Source organism: Oncorhynchus mykiss, chromosome 16, assembly GCF_013265735.2.
Source record: "Oncorhynchus mykiss isolate Arlee chromosome 16, USDA_OmykA_1.1, whole genome shotgun sequence".
Classification (NCBI taxonomy): Eukaryota; Metazoa; Chordata; class Actinopteri; order Salmoniformes; family Salmonidae; genus Oncorhynchus; species Oncorhynchus mykiss.
In genome coordinates this window covers 13,606,330-13,624,694 of record NC_048580.1, presented here as the reverse complement: position 1 = coordinate 13,624,694, position 18,365 = coordinate 13,606,330, and the positions used below count along the sequence as shown (strand labels likewise).

At 42.1% G+C, this 18,365-nt stretch overlaps 2 protein-coding genes across 2 annotated transcripts; both read right to left on the bottom strand.

The window, feature by feature from the left end:
* Positions 1-3,954: 3,954 nt before the first annotated feature.
* LOC110491392 (interferon-induced protein with tetratricopeptide repeats 5-like) lies at positions 3,955-8,479 on the bottom strand. Its single transcript, XM_021564801.2, has 2 exons — positions 8,304-8,479; positions 3,955-6,525 (listed from the first exon to the last, which is right to left on the bottom strand). Exons 1-2 carry the CDS (start codon positions 8,375-8,377, stop codon positions 5,097-5,099), a joined length of 1,503 nt encoding a protein of 500 aa, XP_021420476.2. The 5' UTR covers positions 8,378-8,479; the 3' UTR covers positions 3,955-5,096.
* A 4,336-nt stretch (positions 8,480-12,815) lies between these two features.
* LOC118939511 (interferon-induced protein with tetratricopeptide repeats 5-like) lies at positions 12,816-17,178 on the bottom strand. Its single transcript, XM_036946235.1, has 2 exons — positions 17,002-17,178; positions 12,816-15,223 (listed from the first exon to the last, which is right to left on the bottom strand). Exons 1-2 carry the CDS (start codon positions 17,073-17,075, stop codon positions 13,795-13,797), a joined length of 1,503 nt encoding a protein of 500 aa, XP_036802130.1. The 5' UTR covers positions 17,076-17,178; the 3' UTR covers positions 12,816-13,794.
* Between the last annotated feature and the right edge of the window lie 1,187 nt (positions 17,179-18,365).

The window sequence follows — 18,365 nt, the reverse complement described above, 5'->3', positions numbered from 1 at the left end:
GATAGCAGAGTGAACAGGCAGTGGCTCAGGTGGTTGTTGTCCTTGATGATCTTTTTGGCCTTCCTGTGACATCGGGTGCTGTAGGTGTCTTGGAGGGCAGGTATTTTACCCCCGGTGATGCATTGGGTAGACCGCACCACCCTCTGGAGAGCCCTGCAGTTGCGGGCAGTGCAGTTCCCGTACCAGACGGTGATACAGCCCGACAAGATGCTCTCAATTGTGCATCTGTAAAAGTGTGTGAGGGTTTTAGGTGCCAAGCCACATTTCTTTAGCCTCCTGAGGTTGAAGAGACGCTGTTGTGCCTTCTTCACCACACTCTCTGTGTGGGTGGACCATTTCAGTTTGTCAGTGATATGTACGCTGAGGAACTTGAAGCTTTCCACCTTCTCCACTGCCGTCCCATCGATGTGGACACGGGTTGCTCCCTCTGCTGTTTCCTGAAGTCCACAATCTACTCTTTTGTTTTGTTGTTGTTTTGTGAGAGGTTATTTTCCTGGCACCACACTCCCAGGGCTCTCACCTCTTCCCTGTAGGCTGTCTCTTCATAGTTGGTAATCAGGCCTACTACTGTTGTGTTGTCTGCAAACTTAATGATTGAGTTGGAGCGAGTACAGGAGGGGGCTGAGCACGCATCCTTGTGGGGCCCCAGTGTTGAGTATCAGCAAAGTGGAGGTGTTTTTTTCCTACCTTCACCACCTGGGGGGCGGCCCATCAGGAAGACCAGGACCCAGTTGCACTGGGCGGGGTTCAGACCCAGGGCCTTAAGATTAATGATGAGCTTGGAGGGTACTATGGTGTTGAATGCTGAGCTATAGTCAATGAACAGCATTCTTACATAGGTATTCCTCATGTCCAGATGGGATAGGTCAGCGTGCATTGCGATTGCATCATCTGTGGATGTATTGGAGCGGTAAGCAAATTGAAGTGGGCCTAGGGTGTCAGGCCGGGCTCTGTCTGGGCCACTCAAAGACATTCAGAGACTTGTCCCGAAGCCACTCCTGCGTTGTCTTGGCTGTGTGCTTATGGTCGTTGTGCTGTTGGATGGGGAAACTTTGCCCCTGTCTGAGATCCTGAGCGCTCTGGAGTAGGTTTTCATCAAGGATCTCTCTGTACATTGCTCCGTTCATCTTTCCCTCGATCCTGACTAGTCTCCCAGTCCCTGCAGCTGAAAAACATCCACACAGCATTATGATACTGCCATCACCATGCTTCACCGTAGGGATGATGTCAGGTTTCCTCCAGACGTGACGCTTGGCATTCAGGCAAAAGAGTTCAATCTTGGTTTCATCAGACCAGAACATCTTGTTTCTTATGGTCTGGGATTCCTTTAGGTTCCTTTTGGCAAACTAAAAGCGGGCTGTCATGTGCCTTTTACTGAGGAGTGGCTTCCGTCTGGCAACTCTACCATAAAAGCCTGATTGGTCGCGTGCTTCAGAGATGGTAGCCCTTCTGGAAGGTTCTCCCATCTTTACAGAGGAACTCTGAAAGGCTGCTCTTCCCTGTTTGGCTGGACAGCCAGCTCAGGGAAGACTCTTGGTGGATCCAAACTTCTTCCGTCTAAGAATGATGGAGGCCACTGTGTTGTTGGGGACCTTCAGTGCTGCAGACATTTTTTTGGTACCCTTCCCCAGATCTGTAACTTGACACAATCCTGTCTCGGGGGTCTACAGACAATTCCTTCAACCTCATGGCTTGTTTTTTGCTCTGACATGCACTGTCAACTTTGGGACCATGTCCAATCAACTGAATTTACCACAGGTTGACCCCAATCAAGTTGTAGAAACATCTCAAGGATGATCAATGGAAACAGGATGCACCTGAGCTCAATTTCGGGTCTCATAGCAATGGGTCTGAATACTTACACAACCGGTAAAACGTTTTAGAACACCTACTCATTCAGTGGTTTTTCTTTCTTTTTACTATTTTCTACATTGTAGAATAATAGTGAAGACATCACAACTATGAAATAACACGTATGGGATTATGTATTAACCAAAAAAGTGTTAAACAAATCAAAATAAATGTTTTATTTGTGGTTCTTCGAATAGCCACCCTGTGCCTTGATGACAGCTTTACACACTCTTGGCATTCTCTCAACCAGCTTCATGAGGTGGCTGCCTCTCGGGCTTCCTTGCCAGCCGTGTTCCCACATACCGCTGGTTCCTTTCTCCGGCTGCCTCTGCTCTCCTAGCTGCCTCCACCTGTTCCCATGGCTGCCTCCCGCCAGGATCTCTTCCCATGTGTAGACTCCCTTGCCGTCCAGAACATCCTCCCATGTCCAGGAGTCCACCTTACTATGCTGCTTGGTCCGTTGGTGATGGGACGTTCTGTCACGGCTGGCTGAAGGACTGGACCAAGGTGAAGCATGGTAAGCGTACATTTTCTCTTTATTCAAAAATTACGCCGACAAAACAAAGAACAAAAACCAAACCGTGACGCTTTGGACTATGTGCCCTGAACAAAGACAAAGTTAACTTCCCACAAAACAGGTGGGGGAAAAGAGTACCTAAGTATGGTTCTCAATCAGAGACAACGATAGACAGCTGTCCCTGATTGAGAACCATACCCGGCCAAGACATAGAAATATAACATAGAAAAAGAACATAGACTACCCACCCCAACTCACGCCCTGCCCACCTAACACGAAGACATAAAAATAAACTAAGGTCAGAACGTGACAGTGAGATACATTTTATGGCGGATTTGCTGTTTCTGTGTGTTAATGTACTTTATATTTGCGGTGTATATGTTTCTTTTAATGATTTTTTTTGTTTCCAATTTAAAAAATGAATGTTGTGAACTGGGAAGGAAATTGTGTTGCGAGGGAGTTTAGTTATTGACTAAACTGGTGGGGGTTGGGCGTGCAGGTGGCTGGGGTTGGGCGTGCAGGCGGCTAGGGCTGGCTGGTCGGTCTGGGAAAATGTTTATATAGAGAGTTTTAATAAAGACAATCAAAAGTCTTTGTATTTTTTTCAAGAGTTGTTCAGTTGTTAGGCTCTTGGTCAAAGGTGCAACACAATATTTATTATTGAATTACCTTTGGTCTTATTAATCACGTAGGCATTTTGAATAATGATCTCTTACCTAGCTTGATGACTGTGGGTATTTTTGCTTACTTTTTGTTCTAAACGGAGACAGCATATTGGATTGTGTAAAAATCTTTAAATTACCTTTAGATGCTCAACAAATTCTAGGAGAGGACCCCCTGACACACAGCCAGGTTAAGGAACCTTTCGGGAACTCGTACTCTTCTGTAAGCGTCATTGAAACTACAACATGATCAATGTTCGACCTTAACATTTGATAACTATACAACAGAACAGATGAATAGGAATGACATTTACTCTCACTGGTGGCTAAAAATAACTACCTGAAAGCCACACCCCTAATAAACTACACCTCCAGTGTTCTGATCTCAGTAACCCATCAGCGACAACCCAGCACCCAGCATCAATAACCCAACAGTTTTTAAAGAGAACAACCCAACTAAGTGACCCATCGCCTGCAAACCAGCAGTTGGGTCAACCAAACAACCCAGTATGTTTTGGTGTAGAGGGGCAAAGCTATTGAGATGTAAAAACATACAGTGTGCTTAAAGTTTGGGCTCCATCCGTGGCAAATGCTCAGTCAAAATAGAGCAGAAAAATCAGCAGCATTCTACTTAGGATATTACGACGTTAAGAGACTGATTCATGATCTCTCACTTTGACTTTTTAATCTGAAGCAAGCTTTCTTTTATTCGTGGCCTTGAAGAATTCGCAGGGAAATTGCATTAGGCCTACATAGCCTATCCAATCACTACACTTGTTAATATCTGTAATGAAATATGTTTTATTTAGTTAAGGAATGTATCTTTAAATGTGAACAACATCAAAATATTATTGTCTTATTTGACAAGGTTGGTTGGTTTTTGGAGCAAAGTAGAAAGAAGCACGTTAACAAGCTCAAAGATCATCAAGTTTATGGCAGTATGTTTTATTATCTCTTTCACAATGTTAATGCCAGTTACAAGAGCAACAACAGTTGAACGGTCGGTGAAGATATCTAATCAACTACCTGAAAGGTGACACATCCAAAGACATAAAAACATGTTTTCCTAAAGTAATACATTCTAATTAAAAAAAATACATGTTGGAATTTTACACAAAAAAATCGAACATAAGAAAAATGCACGCAACTTGAAGTTACTGTTACACTTTATGATTAAAACCATTTAAAATGCATGTAGCAGTACTCCAATAAGCCATGTGTTGTGTAACAATATGTGTATTTCTCAGCACCAGTATATCTTACAAGACTCTTTTCGATGTTAGGAGAAAGACCAAGGTCAAGGGTTGAAATGGGGACCTGTTTTTATCCTCTTATCTTATCCCAACATGGAGTTAAAAGCCATCAAACACACTCTGTCCACTTGTGACAACCAGTCCCATTGCGGGTTTGGATGTCACACAGTATGGGGTTGGTTGTCACAATATTTGCTAGTAGCTTATTCCTTTACTTGATCAAACAATATTTCTAACAAAATTCAGCATTTTATGCCGTGAGGATAACACGTGACATTTTCAGTGAATTTGTGTGTGTGTGTGCTTGCACATGCGTGTGTGGGTGTGTGACAGAAAACATGTGTGTTTGAGAGAAAAGCAACGAAGGGAGCTCTTTATATCACAAGAACAAAATAGCTTGCAATTTATTGTATACCGGGGGTGGCAATGTTGAAAGTGACAACCAACCCCGTATTCCATGTGACAACCATCCCCAACTACACCACCCCCCAATGCTAATTAAGATGTTAGTTACCACATGACTTGACCTAGGAATTTAAATATCTCTCCCTTTCCTTTTTTCAACAAACATCCTTGTTCATGGATACTCTGATAATTCAAACATTTACAAAGAAAATGTCATACTTTTAAAAAAAACTTTTACCTATGAAAAACACAAATTCATCTCACCACAATGTTTTGTCATGTTGACATAAATTGACCAGGTGGATGAGTTCTTTCAAATTCATACATTTTAACCTTCCAATTATTACACAGCGCCATTTCAATTGGGAGTAATTAGCACTGTGACAACCATCACCGGTCTCCCCTATATCATATCAGTTTCATTCCTTTGCCTAGGGCATCTGTAAGGTCATCTGTGTCTGAAGAGTGCACCTCGACTCTCCTTGGCTCTTCAGCATTCCTGCCTTTTTTGTCTTCAATTGCGAGGAATTCCAAAATCTCAGAGGCATCACCAACTGTCTTCTTTTTAGTCTGACACCACTCTGCTATCTGCATCAGTATCTTCCTAGCCTTATTTCTGTGCCAACTCTCAATCGGAATCTGGTAGGCCTTTTTGAACTGGGTCACAGCACCATACACGTCTTTCTTCTTGTAGTACAGAAACCGTCCGAAACAGGAGTGGCATTGCTGCTTGTCTGAGTCACTAAGGGACTCATCTTTCAGCAGGATGGTGAAGATCTTCATCGCCTCCTCCAGCTGGTAGTTGTCTCCGTAAGCCTCAGCCAGGTTCAACCTGAATTGGACGTTGGATGGCTTCAGTTCCACAGCTCTGGAGAAGTGATGGATGCAGAGCTCCATCTTCTCTCTTATCTGGCGTGCGTTGACCCATCTCCCTTCCCTCTTCTGCTCAGACATCTGGTGGAACTGCTGTTTGTGACACAGGCCGATTTGGTAATGCATGAAGGGGGAGTTTACAGACAGTTTGACAGCTTCCTCCAAAACCTCCAGGGTCTCATTGATGTCCGCATGCCTGCAATACTGGGCCAAGTAATATGTGACGTGAGGCACGTCAGGAGACAGTCTGAGGGCCTCTTTGATGAGTTTCATGGACTCATGTCGACTTTGGTTTTGAAGCTGCACAGCTAGTAGGACCATGATTTCAGTGTTATCGGGCTCTAAGGATAAGGCTTTCCTTAGCTGAGTAGCACCTTCAGTATGCGCCAATCTCTCTGTTCCATCCATGGCTAATCCCTCCAACCTGTACAGGACCATGGCATAGCCCACGTTGAAGGATGCATTGTCTGGTTCTTCCTTAAGAGCTTTCTGAAAGCTCTCCTTTGCCCCCAAATAAAATAGCCCCCCAAGCCTTAGAAAACTCCAAGCCTTCTCACCATGTATTGAAGGTAAGCTGCCTTGAATAGCAGTCGTAACACCCTTATTGATGTTTTCCAGCTTTCCAATGTAGGCATCCACATCATTCATGTTCCCTGAGTGATAGTGAACCCATGCAAAGTTAGCATAGGTTACCAGTAACTCTGTATCATCCTGTCTATTCTTCAATGCACTCTCAGCCTTGTGGAGATACTCAAGAGCACTAACATTGTTTTCCTCCAGGTGGCTCAGAAAGGCTAGTAAGTTGAAATATATGGCATGGTTCAGAGTGCTGAACTTCATGATGCGATCCAGAAGTTTTTCAGGGAGGCTGTCCCGGTCCTTGATGTCATCCTTTTCTATTCCCCATGTAAAGTGACACTCAAGTGCTTTCAGCTTCACTTCCATATCTGTTGTGACAGAAGCGCTATGAGAAAAAAGAAAAATACCCATTAGTATTTGTTATTATAATATTATTATTAGCCCATCATTGTTGTCGTTGTTATCAGCCATCATCATCCTCATCATCATCACAACAGCATGGACAGTACCAGTCAAAGGTTTGGACACACATACTCATTCAAGAGTTTTTCTTTATTTTACTTTTTTCTACATTGTAGAATAATAGTGAAGACATCACAACTATGAAATAACATGTATGGGATTATGTATTAACCAAAAAAGTGTTAAACAAATCAAAATACATTTTATATTTGTGGTTCTTCAAATAGCCACCCTTTGCTTTGATGACAGCACTGCACACTCTTGGCATTCTCTCAACCAGCTTCATCTGGAATGCTTTTCCAACAGTCTTGAAGGAGTTCCCACATATGCTGAGCACTTGTTGGCAGTTAATGTTGAGATATGTCTGTTGCTTGAATTTATTTGGGCTGCTTTTTCTGTGGCTGGTAAATCTAATGAATATATCCTCTGCAGAAGAGGTAACTCTGAGTCTTCCATTCCTGTGGCGGTCGTCATGAGAGACAGTTTCATCATAGCGCTTGATGGTTTTTCGACTGCACTTGAAGAAACTATTGTTATTGAAATTATTGAAATTGTCCGTATTGACTGACCTTCATGTCTTAAGGTAATGATGGACTGTCGTTTCTCTTTGCTTATTTTTGCAGTTCTTGCCATAATATGGACTTGGTATTTTACCAAATGGGGCTATCTTCTGTATACCACCCCTACCTTGTTACAACACAACTGATTGGCTCAAACGCATTAAGAAAGAAAGAAATTCCAGATATTAACAAGGCACACCTGTTAATTGAAATTAATTCCAGGTGACTACCTCATGATGCTCGTTGAGAGAATGTCAAGAGTGTGCAAAGCTCTCATCAAGGCAAAGGGTGGCTACTTTGAAGAATCTCAAATATAATATATATTGTTTTACACTGTTTGGTTACTACATGATTCCATATGTGTTATTTTATAGTTTGATGTAGTAAATAGAAAAACCCTGGAATGAGTAGGTGTGTCCAAACTTTTGACTGGTACTGTATATCTTTAAAAAAAATATATATTTCTTTATTATTTTCCCCTAACCTTACCACTCTCCCCTAATTGGAGTAAACTAATGGACGACAACACATAGGTTTCTACTTCCAGCTTATACGTACTTTATACACTTTACGGACACAATATATTTTACAATAGTTATCTTTTGTTTGTTTTTCCTTCATCTACCCTCAACCCCTCTGATCTATCTCAGAAGACCATCCAGTTAGATTTTTATTTGCCATATATTTTTAACTGTGCTGTTTCACAAAAGATCTGAACCTATGTACATTTTATGGACACAGGATATTTTACAATAGTTATCAAGGATTTGTGTTTTCTTTTGGGGATTGTTTCACCATGCTTACTTTCCAACATGTTTGAGTGTTGATTATATTGGTAATATTGGTCGATACATTTCTCTAGCCTTATAATTTGTTTTGTGTTATCCAGATGGAAGGTTATTGCACACGAGTAGGTGGATTGAAGTGCTAATATTTAGTCAAATTTACAAAAATGGAATATTCTGCTTTTATCTTGAGACGTTCTGCAGAAAAGTGTTCAGTCCACCATAACTCCACTCTCTCTTTCTCACTCATAACACAACAACATTGTTTATTATTGTGTTATATTAAGTACATTAGAGAGAGAGATTATGTATGTGCATGTCATTCAAATATGTTATAATTTTTGTAAAATTCTTACCTCATTTTACAGTCAATGGCAGAGAAGGAAGGCAACAGTATTGAGATAATAACACTCAGAAACACTACCCACATCCTGTGAAATCAAAGCTTTTCATTTAGCAGAAAGGAAAACGAAACTGATACGTGCTTGCCATATACAGTGGGGAGAACAAGTATTTGATACACTGACGATTTTGCAGGTTTTCCTACTTACAAAGCATGTAGAGGTCTGTAATTTGTATCATAGGTACACTTCAACTGTGAGAGACGGAATCTAAAACAAAAATCCAGAAAATGACATTGTATGATTCTTAAGTCATTCATTTGCATTTTATTTCATGACATAAGTATTTGATCACCTACCAACCAGTAAGAATTCCGTCTCTCACAAACCTGTTACTTTTTCTTAAAGAAGCCCTCCTGTTCTCCACTCATTACCTGTATTAACTGCACCTGTTTGAACTCATGGATTAAAATCCTGCAGCGCACGCAAGGTCCCCCTGCTCAAGCCAGCGCATGGCCAGGCCCGTCTGAAGTTTGCCAATGATCATGGAAGTTTGCCAATGACCTCTGGAGAGCCCTGCGGTTGCGGGCGGTGCAGTTCCCGTACCAGACGGTGATACAGCCCGACAAGATGCTCTCAATTGTGCATCTGTAGAAGATTGTGAGGGTTTTAGGTGCCAAGCCAAATTTCTTTAGCCTCCTGAGGTTGAAGAGATGCTGTTGTACCTTCTTCACCACACTATCTGTGTGGGTGGACCATTTCAGTTTGTCAGTGATATGTACTCTGAGGAACTTGAAGCTTTCCACCTTCTCCACTGCCATCCGATCGATGTGGACACCGGGCTGCTCCCTCTGCCCTTTCCTGAAGTCCACAATCTACTCTTTTGTTTTGTTGATGTTGGGTGAGAGGTTATTTTCCTGGCACCACACTCCCAGGGCCCTAACCTCCTCCCTGCAGGCTGTCTCATCATTGTTGGTAATCAGGCCTTCTACTGTTGTGTTGTCTGCAAACTTAATGATTGAGTTGGAGGGAGTATAGGAGGGGGCTGAGCACGCATCCTTGTGGGGCCCCAGTGTTGAGTATCAGCGAAGTGGAGGTGTTTTTTTCCTACCTTCACCACCTGGTGGTGGCCCATCAGGAAGTCCAGGACCCAGTTGCACAGGGTGGTGTTCAGACCCAGGGCCTTAAGATTAATGATGAGCTTGGAGGGTACTATGGTGTTGAATGCTGAGCTATAGTCAATGAACAGCATTCTTACATAGGTATTCCTCATGTCCAGATGGGATAGGTCAGCGTGCATTGCGATTGCATCATCTGTGGATGTATTGGAGCGGTAAGCAAATTGAAGTGGGCCTAGGGTGTCAGGCCGGGCTCTGTCTGGGCCACTCAAAGACATTCAGAGACTTGTCCCGAAGCCACTCCTGCGTTGTCTTGGCTGTGTGCTTATGGTCGTTGTGCTGTTGGATGGGGAAACTTTGCCCCTGTCTGAGATCCTGAGCGCTCTGGAGTAGGTTTTCATCAAGGATCTCTCTGTACATTGCTCCGTTCATCTTTCCCTCGATCCTGACTAGTCTCCCAGTCCCTGCAGCTGAAAAACATCCACACAGCATTATGATACTGCCATCACCATGCTTCACCGTAGGGATGATGTCAGGTTTCCTCCAGACGTGACGCTTGGCATTCAGGAAAAAAGTTCAATCTTGGTTTCATCAGACCAGAACATCTTGTTTCTTATGGTCTGGGATTCCTTTAGGTTCCTTTTGGCAAACTAAAAGCGGGCTGTCATGTGCCTTTTACTGAGGAGTGGCTTCCGTCTGGCAACTCTACCATAAAAGCCTGATTGGTCGCGTGCTTCAGAGATGGTAGCCCTTCTGGAAGGTTCTCCCATCTTTACAGAGGAACTCTGAAAGGCTGCTCTTCCCTGTTTGGCTGGACAGCCAGCTCAGGGAAGACTCTTGGTGGATCCAAACTTCTTCCGTCTAAGAATGATGGAGGCCACTGTGTTGTTGGGGACCTTCAGTGCTGCAGACATTTTTTTGGTACCCTTCCCCAGATCTGTACCTTGACACAATCCTGTCTCGGGGGTCTACAGACAATTCCTTCAACCTCATGGCTTGTTTTTTGCTCTGACATGCACTGTCAACTTTGGGACCATGTCCAATCAACTGAATTTACCACAGGTTGACCCCAATCAAGTTGTAGAAACATCTCAAGGATGATCAATGGAAACAGGATGCACCTGAGCTCAATTTCGGGTCTCATAGCAATGGGTCTGAATACTTACACAACCGGTAAAACGTTTTAGAACACCTACTCATTCAGTGGTTTTTCTTTCTTTTTACTATTTTCTACATTGTAGAATAATAGTGAAGACATCACAACTATGAAATAACACGTATGGGATTATGTATTAACCAAAAAAGTGTTAAACAAATCAAAATAAATGTTTTATTTGTGGTTCTTCGAATAGCCACCCTGTGCCTTGATGACAGCTTTGCACACTCTTGGCATTCTCTCAACCAGCGTCATGAGGTGGCTGCCTCTCGGGCTTCCTTGCCAGCCGTGTTCCCACATACCGCTGGTTCCTTTCTCCGGCTGCCTCTGCTCTCCTAGCTGCCTCCACCTGTTCCCATGGCTGCCTCCCGCCAGGATCTCCTCCCATGTGTAGACTCCCTTGCCGTCCAGAACATCCTCCCATGTCCAGGAGTCCACCTTACTATGCTGCTTGGTCCGTTGGTGATGGGACGTTCTGTCACGGCTGGCTGAAGGACTGGACCAAGGTGAAGCATGGTAAGCGTACATTTTCTCTTTATTCAAAAATTACGCCGACAAAACAAAGAACAAAAACCAAACCGTGACGCTTTGGACTATGTGCCCTGAACAAAGACAAAGTTAACTTCCCACAAAACAGGTGGGGGAAAAGAGTACCTAAGTATGGTTCTCAATCAGAGACAACGATAGACAGCTGTCCCTGATTGAGAACCATACCCGGCCAAGACATAGAAATATAACATAGAAAAAGAACATAGACTACCCACCCCAACTCACGCCCTGCCCACCTAACACGAAGACATAAAAACAAACTAAGGTCAGAACGTGACAGTGAGATACATTTTATGGCGGATTTGCTGTTTCTGTGTGTTAATGTACTTTATATTTGCGGTGTATATGTTTCTTTTAATTATTTTTTTTGTTTCCAATTTAAAAAATGAATGTTGTGAACTGGGAAGGAAATTGTGTTGCGAGGGAGTTGAGTTATTGACTAAACTGGTGGGGGTTGGGCGTGCAGGCGGCTAGGGCTGGCTGGTCGGTCTGGGAAAATTTTTATATAGAGAGTTTTAATAAAGACAATCAAAAGTCTTTGTATTTTTTTCAAGAGTTGTTCAGTTGTTAGGCTCTTGGTCAAAGGTGCAACACAATATTTATTATTGAATTACCTTTGGTCTAGTTCAGTCTTATTAATCACGTAAGCATTTTGAATAATGATCTCTTACCTAGCTTGATGACTGTGGGTATTTTTGCTTACTTTTTGTTCTAAACGGAGACAGCATATTGGATTGTGTAAAAATCTTTAAATTACCTTTAGATGCTCAACAAATTCTAGGAGAGGACCCCCTGACACACTGCCAGGTTAAGGAACTTTTCGGGAACTCGTACTCTTCTGTAAGCGTCATTGAAACTACAACATGATCAATGTTCGACCTTAACATTTGATAACTATACAACAGAACAGATGAATAGGAATGACATTTACTCTCACTGGTGGCTAAAAATAACTACCTGAAAGCCACACCCCTAATAAACTACACCTCCAGTGTTCTGATCTCAGTAACCCATCAGCGACAACCCAGCACCCAGCATCAATAACCCAACAGTTTTTAAAGAGAACAACCCAACTAAGTGACCCATCGCCTGCAAACCAGCAGTTGGGTCAACCAAACAACCCAGTATGTTTTGGTGTAGAGGGGCAAAGCTATTGAGATGTAAAAACATACAGTGTGCTTAAAGTTTGGGCTCCATCCGTGGCAAATGCTCAGTCAAAATAGAGCAGAAAAATCAGCAGCATTCTACTTAGGATATTACGACGTTAAGAGACTGATTCATGATCTCTCACTTTGACTTTTTAATCTGAAGCAAGCTTTCTTTTATTCGTGGCCTTGAAGAATTCGCAGGGAAATTGCATTAGGCCTACATAGCCTATCCAATCACTACACTTGTTAATATCTGTAATGAAATATGTTTTATTTAGTTAAGGAATGTATCTTTAAATGTGAACAACATCAAAATATTATTGTCTTATTTGACAAGGTTGGTTGGTTTTTGGAGCAAAGTAGAAAGAAGCACGTTAACAAGCTCAAAGATCATCAAGTTTATGGCAGTATGTTTTATTATCTCTTTCACAATGTTAATGCCAGTTACAAGAGCAACAACAGTTGAACGGTCGGTGAAGATATCTAATCAACTACCTGAAAGGTGACACATCCAAAGACATAAAAACATGTTTTCCTTAAGTAATGCATTCTAATTAAAAAAAATACATGTTGGAATTTTACACAAAAAAATCGAACATAAGAAAAATGCACGCAACTTGAAGTTACTGTTACACTTTATGATTAAAACCATTTAAAATGCATGTAGCAGTACTCCAATAAGCCATGTGTTGTGTAACAATATGTGTATTTCTCAGCACCAGTATATCTTACAAGACTCTTTTCGATGTTAGGAGAAAGACCAAGGTCATGGGTTGAAATGGGGACCTGTTTTTATCCTCTTATCTTATCCCAACATGGAGTTAAAAGCCATCAAACACACTCTGTCCACTTGTGACAACCAGTCCCATTGCGGGTTTGGATGTCACACAGTATGGGGTTGGTTGTCACAATATTTGCTAGTAGCTTATTCCTTTACTTGATCAAACAATATTTCTAACAAAATTCAGCATTTTATGCCGTGAGGATAACACGTGACATTTTCAGTGAATTTGTGTGTGTGTGTGCTTGCACATGCGTGTGTGGGTGTGTGACAGAAAACATGTGTGTTTGAGAGAAAAGCAACGAAGGGAGCTCTTTATATCACAAGAACAAAATAGCTTGCAATTTATTGTATACCGGGGGTGGCAATGTTGAAAGTGACAACCAACCCCGTATTCCATGTGACAACCATCCCCAACTACACCACCCCCCAATGCTAATTAAGATGTTAGTTACCACATGACTTGACCTAGGAATTTAAATATCTCTCCCTTTCCTTTTTTCAACAAACATCCTTGTTCATGGATACTCTGATAATTCAAACATTTACAAAGAAAATGTCATACTTTTTTAAAAAACTTTTACCTATGAAAAACACAAATTCATCTCACCACAATGTTTTGTCATGTTGACATAAATTGACCAGGTGGATGAGTTCTTTCAAATTCATACATTTTAACCTTCCAATTATTACACAGCGCCATTTCAATTGGGAGTAATTAGCACTGTGACAACCATCACCGGTCTCCCCTATATCATATCAGTTTCATTCCTTTGCCTAGGGCATCTGTAAGGTCATCTGTGTCTGAAGAGTGCACCTCGACTCTCCTTGGCTCTTCAGCATTCCTGCCTTTTTTGTCTTCAATTGCGAGGAATTCCAAAATCTCAGAGGCATCACCAACTGTCTTCTTTTTAGTCTGACACCACTCTGCTATCTGCATCAGTATCTTCCTAGCCTTATTCCTGTGCCAACTCTCAATCGGAATCTGGTAGGCCTTTTTGAACTGGGTCACAGCACCATACACGTCTTTCTTCTTGTAGTACAGAAACCGTCCGAAACAGGAGTGGCATTGCTGCTTGTCTGAGTCACTAAGGGACTCATCTTTCAGCAGGATGGTGAAGATCTTCATCGCCTCCTCCAGCTGGTAGTTGTCTCCGTAAGCCTCAGCCAGGTTCAACCTGAATTGGACGTTGGATGGCTTCAGTTCCACAGCTCTGGAGAAGTGATGGATGCAGAGCTCCATCTTCTCTCTTATCTGGCGTGCGTTGACCCATCTCCCTTCCCTCTTCTGCTCAGACATCTGGTGGAACTGCTGTTTGTGACACAGGCCGATTTGGTAATGCATGAAGGGGGAGTTTACAGACAGTTCGACAGCTTCCTCCAAAACCTCCAGGGTCTCATTGATGTCCGCATGCCTGCAATACTGGGCCAAGTAATATGTGACGTGAGGCACGTCAGGAGACAGTCTGAGGGCCTCTTTGATGAGTTTCATGGACTCATGTCGACTTTGGTTTTGAAGCTGCACAGCTAGTAGGACCATGATTTCAGTGTTATCGGGCTCTAAGGATAAGGCTTTCCTTAGCTGAGTAGCACCTTCAGTATGCGCCAATCTCTCTGTTCCATCCATGGCTAATCCCTCCAACCTGTACAGGACCATGGCATAGCCCACATTGAAGGATGCATTGTCTGGTTCTTCCTTAAGAGCTTTCTGAAAGCTCTCCTTTGCCCCCAAATAAAATAGTCCCCCAAGCCTTAGAAAACTCCAAGCCTTCTCACCATGTATTGAAGGTAAGCTGCCTTGAATAGCAGTCGTAACACCCTTATTGATGTTTTCCAGCTTTCCAATGTAGGCATCCACATCATTCATGTTCCCTGAGTGATAGTGAACCCATGCAAAGTTAGCATAGGTTACCAGTAACTCTGTATCATCCTGTCTATTCTTCAATGCACTCTCAGCCTTGTGGAGATACTCAAGAGCACTAACATTGTTTTCCTCCAGGTGGCTCAGAAAGGCTAGTAAGTTGAAATATATGGCATGGTTCAGAGTGCTGAACTTCATGATGCGATCCAGAAGTTTTTCAGGGAGGCTGTCCCGGTCCTTGATGTCATCCTTTTCTATTCCCCATGTAAAGTGACACTCAAGTGCTTTCAGCTTCACTTCCATATCTGTTGTGACAGAAGCGCTATGAGAAAAAAGAAAAATACCCATTAGTATTTGTTATTATAATATTATTATTAGCCCATCATTGTTGTCGTTGTTATCAGCCATCATCATCCTCATCATCATCACAACAGCATGGACAGTACCAGTCAAAGGTTTGGACACACATACTCATTCAAGAGTTTTTCTTTATTTTACTTTTTTCTACATTGTAGAATAATAGTGAAGACATCACAACTATGAAATAACATGTATGGGATTATGTATTAACCAAAAAAGTGTTAAACAAATCAAAATACATTTTATATTTGTGGTTCTTCAAATAGCCACCCTTTGCTTTGATGACAGCACTGCACACTCTTGGCATTCTCTCAACCAGCTTCATCTGGAATGCTTTTCCAACAGTCTTGAAGGAGTTCCCACATATGCTGAGCACTTGTTGGCAGTTAATGTTGAGATATGTCTGTTGCTTGAATTTATTTGGGCTGCTTTTTCTGTTGCTGGTAAATCTAATGAATATATCCTCTGCAGAAGAGGTAACTCTGAGTCTTCCATTCCTGTGGCGGTCGTCATGAGAGACAGTTTCATCATAGCGCTTGATGGTTTTTCGACTGCACTTGAAGAAACTATTGTTATTGAAATTATTGAAATTGTCCGTATTGACTGACCTTCATGTCTTAAGGTAATGATGGACTGTCGTTTCTCTTTGCTTATTTTTGCAGTTCTTGCCATAATATGGACTTGGTATTTTACCAAATGGGGCTATCTTCTGTATACCACCCCTACCTTGTTACAACACAACTGATTGGCTCAAACGCATTAAGAAAGAAAGAAATTCCAGATATTAACAAGGCACACCTGTTAATTGAAATTAATTCCAGGTGACTACCTCATGATGCTCGTTGAGAGAATGTCAAGAGTGTGCAAAGCTCTCATCAAGGCAAAGGGTGGCTACTTTGAAGAATCTCAAATATAATATATATTGTTTTACACTGTTTGGTTACTACATGATTCCATATGTGTTATTTTATAGTTTGATGTAGTAAATAGAAAAACCCTGGAATGAGTAGGTGTGTCCAAACTTTTGACTGGTACTGTATATCTTTAAAAAAAATATATATTTCTTTATTATTTTCCCCTAACCTTACCACTCTCCCCTAATTGGAGTAAACTAATGGACGACAACACATAGGTTTCTACTTCCAGCTTATACGTACTTTATACACTTTACGGACACAATATATTTTACAATAGTTATCTTTTGTTTGTTTTTCCTTCATCTACCCTCAACCCCTCTGATCTATCTCAGAAGACCATCCAGTTAGATTTTTATTTGCCATATATTTTTAACTGTGCTGTTTCACAAAAGATCTGAACCTATGTACATTTTATGGACACAGGATATTTTACAATAGTTATCAAGGATTTGTGTTTTCTTTTGGGGATTGTTTCACCATGCTTACTTTCCAACATGTTTGAGTGTTGATTATATTGGTAATATTGGTCGATACATTTCTCTAGCCTTATAATTTGTTTTGTGTTATCCAGATGGAAGGTTATTGCACACGAGTAGGTGGATTGAAGTGCTAATATTTAGTCAAATTTACAAAAATGGAATATTCTGCTTTTATCTTGAGACGTTCTGCAGCAAAGTGTTCAGTCCACCATAACTCCACTCTCTCTTTCTCACTCATAACACAACAACATTGTTTATTATTGTGTTATATTAAGTACATTAGAGAGAGAGATTATGTATGTGCATGTCATTCAAATATGTTATAATTTTTGTAAAATTCTTACCTCATTTTACAGTCAATGGCAGAGAAGGAAGGCAACAGTATTGAGATAATAACACTCAGAAACACTACCCACATCCTGTGAAATCAAAGCTTTTCATTTAGCAGAAAGGAAAACGAAACTGATACGTGCTTGCCATATACAGTGGGGAGAACAAGTATTTGATACACTGACGATTTTGCAGGTTTTCCTACTTACAAAGCATGTAGAGGTCTGTAATTTGTATCATAGGTACACTTCAACTGTGAGAGACGGAATCTAAAACAAAAATCCAGAAAATGACATTGTATGATTCTTAAGTCATTCATTTGCATTTTATTTCATGACATAAGTATTTGATCACCTACCAACCAGTAAGAATTCCGTCTCTCACAGACCTGTTACTTTTTCTTAAAGAAGCCCTCCTGTTCTCCACTCATTACCTGTATTAACTGCACCTGTTTGAACTCATGGATTAAAATCCTGCAGCGCACGCAAGGTCCCCCTGCTCAAGCCAGCGCATGGCCAGGCCCGTCTGAAGTTTGCCAATGATCATGGAAGTTTGCCAATGACCTCTGGAGAGCCCTGCGGTTGCGGGCGGTGCAGTTCCCATACCAGACGGTGATACAGCCCGACAAGATGCTCTCAATTGTGCATCTGTAGAAGTTTGTGAGGGTTTTAGGTGCCAAGCCACATTTCTTTAGCCTCCTGAGGTTGAAGAGATGCTTCTTCACCACACTATCTGTGTGGGTGGACCATTTCAGTTTGTCAGTGATATGTACTCTGAGGAACTTGAAGCTTTCCACCTTCTCCACTGCCATCCGATCGATGTGGACACCGGGCTGCTCCCTCTGCCCTTTCCTGAAGTCCACAATCTACTCTTTTGTTTTGTTGATGTTGGGTGAGAGGTTATTTTCCTGGCACCACACTCCCAGGGCCCTAACCTCCTCCCTGTAGGCTGTCTCATCATTGTTGGTAATCAGGCCTTCTACTGTTGTGTTGTCTGCAAACTTAATGATTGAGTTGGAGGGAGTACAGGAGGGGGCTGAGCACGCATCCTTGTGGGGCCCCAGTGTTGAGTATCAGCGAAGTGGAGGTGTTTTTTTCCTACCTTCACCACCTGGTGGTGGCCCATCAGGAAGTCCAGGACCCAGTTGCACAGGGCGGTGTTCAGACCCAGGGCCTTAAGATTAATGATGAGCTTGGAGGGTACTATGGTGTTGAATGCTGAGCTATAGTCAATGAACAGCATTCTTACATAGGTATTCCTCATGTCCAGATGGGATAGGTCAGCGTGCATTGCGATTGCATCATCTGTGGATGTATTGGAGCGGTAAGCAAATTGAAGTGGGCCTAGGGTGTCAGGCCGGGCTCTGTCTGGGCCACTC

What these genes read in the sequence shown, in the direction of transcription:
- LOC110491392 (XM_021564801.2), bottom strand. Translation starts at nt 8,377, where the DNA reads ATGTGGGTAGTGTTTCTGAGTGTTATTATCTCAATACTGTTGCCTTCC. An exon ending in GCCATTGACTGTAAAATGAG is followed by an intron (nt 6,526 to 8,303) that starts GTAAGAATTTTA and finishes TTTTTCTCATAG; the next exon opens with CGCTTCTGTCACAACAGATA.
- LOC118939511 (XM_036946235.1), bottom strand. Translation starts at nt 17,075, where the DNA reads ATGTGGGTAGTGTTTCTGAGTGTTATTATCTCAATACTGTTGCCTTCC. An exon ending in GCCATTGACTGTAAAATGAG is followed by an intron (nt 15,224 to 17,001) that starts GTAAGAATTTTA and finishes TTTTTCTCATAG; the next exon opens with CGCTTCTGTCACAACAGATA.